Below are 7,438 nucleotides of genomic sequence, written 5' to 3'. Positions count from 1 at the left end.
CTCCGGCGCAGGTCAACCCGCTTATGGAACCGCCACCCATAGAGGAGCCGCCGGTGGACCCACCATTGGTTGAGGAGCCACCGCTTGCCGAGGATCCTCCGATGCCGGTCGACCCACCCGTGGAACCGCCACCCATGCAGGAGCCACCGATGGACCCACCACCAGTTGAGGAGCCACCACCCGCCGAGGATCCTCCGGCAGCGATCGACCCGCCCGTGGAACCGCCGCCCATGGAGGAGCCATCCGTGGAGCCACCACCGGTTGAGGAGCCACCACCAGCGCATGAGCCACAACCTGTGGCCCCAACACCAGTCCAGGAGCCACCTAGTGCACCAGCAGAGGCAAAACCATCTGATGGCAGTGATGAATCAGATGGTAGCACCGGTGATGAGGACAACGGCGAGGGGGGTGGCCGCAAGGGTAAGCGACGCAGTGGCGGGAAAGGACGACGGAGGCGCAGGCGGCGTGGCAGGTTCCCGTTGGGCATGGTGGTTGCTCCTGCTGTGATCTTGCTCGCTCTTGCAGTGCTCGCGGCCAAGAGACGGCGACAACAGGGCGGCGGTTGATTATAGAGGTGGTTCGGCTCGGGCCATTGTGTAACCCATGTTGTATACTTGTATAGAACTGATTTTTTGTAGGATTCGTCTTGGCACCGAATTCTTTTTCTTTTCGCCATGAAACAAGAAAATTTGGGAGAGTATTTGTAGCGGGGGGCATCCACTTGAGACTTGACCAAGGGGCGGAGCCACGATTTGGCAAAGTACTCTACTCCCTTCATTCACAAATATAATATGTTTTAAATATTTTAATATAAGCTACATACAGACTAAAATGAATAAACAAACAATAAACATGTCTACATCTGATTCAGAAAAAAGTTAGATAAAAATTTGTGAACGTAGGGAGTAACATTTACCTCAAATTGTGAACTTTAAAGAGTCAACTGTAGGACTAATGTGCGATAACTTACTTAGATTTATGGTGGAATATAGGCAACTCGGAATTAGTAGAAGCAAATTAAAAAGGTGTACGTCCAGTTAGTGAAATGACTATATATATGAAGGGTCTATCTATATCTCATCTAGATGTGAGATAATATCTACATTTAAATTGTGACATCAGCAGGAATCAGGGCATGTCCACCAAATATCGTTCTATTGTTTGTTTTTTTTTGACGCTTCGTTCTATTGTTTGTTTGTTTCTTTTGTGAACCGTCGCGCTGCACAGCCAGCTTGACCGTAACAAAAAAATTACGACGCTCAGCACATCCTGTGAACCGAACTCAAGACCAAACGAAGCGCCGGAGACTTGTTTGATGCTCACGCCCTTCCCGCGGGCTATGGCCCATTGGCAGCTCGCACCACCGCTGACTGGTTTTCTGTCCTCGTTGACTGCTAGGTTGTTAAAGGTTTTTTGCTACAGATTTTTTTTGCTAGGCCGCGTTTTAGATTGCTACACGTCGCTAGGTCACTAGGTCGCACAGGTTTTTTTTGGAGGGAAGTCGCTACAGACTGTGACACATGCATTGTAGTGTAGGTAGCTACAGGTTCGTTGCTAGCTCCTTCTTTTGCGGGCGTTGCTAGCTCCTTTTTCCTCACGAACATCTGGAAAAGTTGGCGAATTTAAAAAGCATTGACTATTTGACCAACAAACGCTGACTTAAAAAACAAAAATTTGAATAGTGTTCATTAAAATAAAAGTGAAAATTAAAAATGTTCATATTGTTTTTGAAAAAAGAGTTCACAATTTGAAAAATGGTTAAAGAAATTTGGAAAAAGTTCATGAATTAAAAAAACAAATTTTGAAAAAGGTCATGCACCTGAAAAAGTTGAAAAGAAAGAGAAAATAAAAAAAGAGGAAGTTGCGAGTCGAGTGGGGACATGCAACTGTGATAACAACAAGAAAAAATGGGCCCCAGTTGCGAGTCGAGGACGGACATGCAATTGTGCTAACAACAACAAAAAAAATGGGCGCAGTTGCGAGTCGAGGGTAAGCTTACAATGGGGACAAAAACAACTACGGGGACCCGTTGTGAGTCAATGATAATTTGGATCCGTTGAGGGTGGGCTTGAAACCGGGAAGAAAATAACCACAGAGGCCCAATTGCGATAGACTAGCATGGGCTTTCAACTCGCACAAGAAAATACAGCAAACAACTATGTGCTCAGTTGCGTGTCGAGGGTGGACTTGCAACTGGGACGTAAACAACTATGAGACCAGTTGCGAGTCGAGGGTGAGATTGCAACTAATGAAACACAACTACATGCCCAGTTGCGAGTCATCGGTGGGCTTGCAATTGAGACAAAAACAACTACGTGGTCCAGCTGTGGGTCAAGGCTAGTCTTGCAACTAGGATGAAAATAAGTATGGGGCCGGTTATTGGTCGATGATGGGCTTGCAAGTGGGACACAACACCAACAGGGCAGGTTGCAAAGTTGGGGTGTGGACTTGCAACTGGTTCAAAAAACACAACTACAGGGCAGTAGTATGACTATGATGGGCTTGTAGTTGACACAAAACAAAGAAAAAACTATGGGCCTTGTTGTGAGTCGAGCGTGGACTTACAACTAGGGAAAAACAACAACAAACCTAGGTGCGAGTTGAGGGTGGACTTGTAACTGGGACAACATAAAAACTACAGGCGCAGTTCCGAGTTGAGTGTGGACTTGCAATTGAGATGAAAAACATACTACCGGCCAAGTTGTGAGTCGAGGGAGAGCTTGCAACTAGGACAAAACACAAGCTCCAGTTGTGAGTCGAGAGGTGGCTTGCAACTCAGACAACTACGAGTTCAGTTTTGTGTCAAGTGTGCACTTGCAACTGGGACAACTACGAAACTATGAGCCTAGTTGCGACTCAAGGGTCAACTGGCAACTGGGAAGAAACAAGTTATATGGGTCCAGTTGCAAGTCCACCCTTGACTTGCAACTGGGATAAAAACAAAACACATGCACTAGTTGCGAGTCGAGGGTGGGCATGCAACTCGGACAACTACGAGCTGGTTGCTAGTCGATGATGGACTTGCAACTGGGAAAACTACGAAACTACGAGCCCAGTTGGGAGTCAAGGGTGGACTTGCAACTGGGACACCATAAAACTTATGGGCATAATTGTGAGTCGAGTGTGGACTTGCAACCGCGATAAAAACTTACTACGGACCCAGATGTGAGTCGAGGGTGATCTTGCAACTTGGACAAAAATACAGGCTCCAGTTGCAGGTCGAGGGATGGCTTGCAACTCAGACAACTATAAGTTTAGTTGTGAGTCAAATTTGCAGTTTTAACTAGGACAGCTAAGAAACTACGAACCCAGTTGTGACTCAATGGTCGACTTGCACCTAGGATGAAACAAGTTATGGGTCCAGTTGTGTGTCAAGGATGGACTTGCATATGGGACGAAAAACAAATCACATAAATTAGTTGCGAGTCGAGGGTGGAAAACTACGAGCCTAGTTGCACGTCGAGGATGGACTTGCAACTAGAACAACTACAAAATTACGAGCCTAGTTGCGAGTCAAGGTTCGACTTGCAATTAGGATAAAACAAACTACAAGACGAGTTACGAATCAATGGTGGATCTGCAACCGGGCCAAAAGAGTCAACCCTTAGTTGCGAGACATGGTGGACTTACAATTGACACGGAAAAAGTGAGAGTCGATAGCAACTTGAGGATGAGCTTGCAACTAATGCAAAAACAGGAAGGCCTAGTTACGATTCAAAAGAAACATCGAGGCCAGTGGCAAGTCGAGGGTGGACTTACAACTGGAGACAAAAAATGCCAGTTATGAGTTGAGAATGGACTTACAACTAGGACAACTACAAACTATGAGACCAGTTGCGAGTCAAGGGTCGACTTACAACTGGGATAAAACAAACTACGATCGTACTTGCGAGTCAAGGATGGACTTGCAACTAGGATGAAAGACAAAAACACAGGCCCAGTTGCGAGTCAAGGGTGGGCTTGCAACTGGGATAAAAAATACGGGCCTAGTTACGAGTCGAGGGTGCACTTGTAACTGAGACTAGTATATAAAACTATGATACGAGTTGCGAGTTGAGGTTGGACTTGCAACTGAGATGAAAAGCAAGCGCATCCCAGTTGCGAGTCAAGCGTAGACTTGCAACTGGGACATCAACGGACTATGGGACCAGTTGCGAGTCGACGGTGGACTTGCAACTAGGACAACAACAAACTATGATCCTAGTTGCGAGTCGAGGATGGACATGCAATTAAGACAACTATGAAACAAATCACCCGGTTGTGGGTCAAGAGTCAACTTGCAAATAGAATGAAACAGTCCCAGTTGTGAGTCAAGGTTGGACTTGTAACTGGGAGGAAAAACAAAACAGGTGCCTAGTTGCAAATCGCGGGTGAGCTTGCAATTCGGAGAACTATGAGACCAATTGCGAGTCAAAGGTGGACTTGTAATTGGGACAACTATGAAACTACAAGTCCAGTTGCGAGTCAAGGGCCGACTTGCAACTAGGATGAAACAAACTACAGTCCAACTTGCGAGTCAATGGTGGACTTGCAAATGAGATGAAAGACAAGACATAGGCCCAGTTGCGGGTCAAAAGGTGGGCTTGCAACTTAGAGGGTGGGCTTGCACGTCAGACGACTATGAGCCCAATTGCGAGTCTAGGGTGGACATGCAAACTGAGACAACTATGAAACTATGAGCCTAGTTGCGAGTTAAGGGATGACTGGCAACTCGGACGAAACAAGCTATGAGCCAGTTAAAATCAAAAGGTAGACTTGCAACTGGGATGAAAAACAAAACACATGTTCTAGTTGTGAGTAGAGGGTGGGCTTGCAACTTGGACAACTACAAATCCAGTTGTGAGTCTAGGGGGACTTGCACCTGGGACAACTATGAAACTACGAGCCAGTTGCGAGCCAAGGGTTGACTTGCAACTAGGATGAAACTAGCTATGGGCCCAGTTGAGAGTCAAGGGTGGACTGGCAACTTGGATGAAAAACAAAAACACATGCTCAAATTGTGGGTCGTGGGCTTGCAAGTCTGACAATTACGAGTCTAGTTGCGAGTCAAGGGCCGACTTGCAACTAGGATGACACAAACTACATGTCAAGTTGCGTGTCAGTGGTAGACCTACAACTGGGATGAAAAACAAAAACACATGCTCCAGTTGCAAGTCGATGGTAGACTCGCACCTGGGACAACTACGAACTACATGCCCAGTTGCAAGTCAATGGTCGACTTGTAACTAGGATGAAACAAACTACATGCGGGTTGTATGTCAAGGGTGGACCTATAACTGGGATGAAAAATAAAACATAGGCAAAATAACCGGGGTTAAAGATTGGTCAGTGAGAAGATGGGGAATAAGCTTCATAGTCGAGCCCCCCAAACACCAACATATATAGGCTCATGTGAAAAAAATGCAAGAAGATGACACACAAAACAAAATGGAACAAGAGGACGGGTGACAAAAAAAACAAGCTGCCACAGACGTGCATGATCGAGTTTGTGTGAACATTAAACCAAACAAATCAAACAATTGTAGATTTAGATGAACTAAAACTTATCTAGATTAGATTTAGCAAATCTGAAATCAAAACATCTAGTTACACTCCCTCCTAGCTACGCGGTCAAACCAAAAATAAAAGAAAAACAGGGAACAAAAAGACACGTGCCCCTCCACAAAAAGGCTAAGCCCACACAAAAATCAATATGCAAAACATAATAAAGGCCCATTAAAAATGTCATATCGGGTCTCACGCTTCGCGAAGGACAAACAGAAAACATGACGCAATGACACCGAGCATGAATCAGAAGCACGTGTATGTAACGGTATATGAGTTATATGAAAAAAATTGTTAACTCTCATTTAGATAATAATTAGCAAACCAATCCGAAACGAGACCTCAGACCGCGCCGCAAAAATGGCCTAACAAAAGACACACGCGTGAACAAGTCGACAAATAGACACCAAACACACGACACGACACAGAGCGCGTGTGACAAAATAACCCGCAATCAAGATTTGCACACATTCAAAGCGAACATATGACAGAGTGAAAACAAGTTCATGATTTTTAAATGAAGAAATAAAGAATAAAAGGAAAAAGAATAAAGAAAATGGTGAAAATAGAAAAAAAATAAAAACAAAAAACCAAGAACTTTAAATAGTTTATAATTTAGAACAAATAATGAAATAGAAAAAACAAAATAAGGAAAACAAAACGGAAACGGAGAAAACAAATACTTGGTGTCAAATGGAAGTGTAGAAAAACGAGAGGAACTAGAACGGTGTAGCACAAACTTGTGAAAAGAAATAGAAAAAAGCAATCGACGTGGCACTAGCAACGCATAGGCTTGTGAAAACCAACAACGAAACCTCGCACTAGCAACGACCTGACAGGCAGCGCACGAGACAACGCGCCGCGAGCCAGCGCACCATCCAGACCATCGCGTTTTACACAAATATTAAAGACAGATGATCTAACGACTCTAACTTAGATATGAGGTAGCTATTTCATATCTACTCCCTCCGTTCCCAAATACTTGTCTTTCTAGGCATTTCAAATGGACTCAACATACGGATGTATGTACATATTTTAAAGTGTAGATTCACTCATTTTGCGCCGTATGTAGTCACTTATTGAAATCTCTAGAAAGACAAGTATTTAGGAACGGAGGGAGTAGATGTGAAATAGCAAACCCATTTAAAAAAAATAAATTCTAAATAGTTTTCGGACACTTTATAAAGTTTTCACGCACAAAAAGTGTTGTGGATTAAAAGTAAAGAAAAATAAAAAATAAAAATAAAAATGAAAAAGTGAACACATGCAGTTGCACGACGAGGGCGAGACATGTAGTTGCGTGTTTGTTGGTGGACATGCAATGGACACCCGACAAACACTTTCATTTTCTATCACAAAGTTATAGTCATGTTAAAGACATTAGTTGCCGTTACGGATGATACTTGCAATTGTGTGTATAGTAGAATACATGCAGCTGCCCTCCCAACAAACATTTTTGCCTCGAATTGCAGTTGCATTGGAGGTATGCAGTTTCGGGACGAAGACGACACTGTAATTGCATGTTTGATTATGGACATGCATCTGACACGAACAAAAATCATGAAATTTTTAAAGACAAATAGAACAAAAAATAAAAAGAGAAAAACCAAACAAAAAAGACAAAAAAAACCCAGAAAAAACGGTTGGAAGCTTCTCTCAAAACCGGTAGAAAGAGTCCTTCATAGGTCAAGCTCATTCATACACGTACGCTCCGGGGAGACAAAAAACCAAACAACTGGTAGAAAGCAAAAAAATCTCACAAGGACACACTCACATACAACGACTAGACACATTTTCCTCCAACAATTCGCGTTTTCCTGGCTGAAAGCCCACAAAGCACAAAAACGGAGGACCCACAAAAAAAACGAAAAAGCCCACAATGGGCAGGTGGGTG

General features: G+C 43.9%; 1 protein-coding gene across 1 annotated transcript; it reads left to right on the top strand.

The window, feature by feature from the left end:
- The first annotated feature begins 6 nt into the window (after window positions 1-6).
- On the top strand, window positions 7-801 carry LOC123184572 (repetitive proline-rich cell wall protein 2-like). Its single transcript, XM_044596669.1, has one exon. It carries the CDS (start codon window positions 24-26, stop codon window positions 564-566), a length of 543 nt encoding a protein of 180 aa, XP_044452604.1. The 5' UTR covers window positions 7-23; the 3' UTR covers window positions 567-801.
- Window positions 802-7,438: the final 6,637 nt, after the last annotated feature.

Source organism: Triticum aestivum, chromosome 2A (assembly GCF_018294505.1).
Source record: "Triticum aestivum cultivar Chinese Spring chromosome 2A, IWGSC CS RefSeq v2.1, whole genome shotgun sequence".
Lineage (NCBI taxonomy): Eukaryota > Viridiplantae > Streptophyta > Magnoliopsida > Poales > Poaceae > Triticum > Triticum aestivum.
This window is presented reverse-complemented; position numbering and strand designations above follow the sequence as displayed.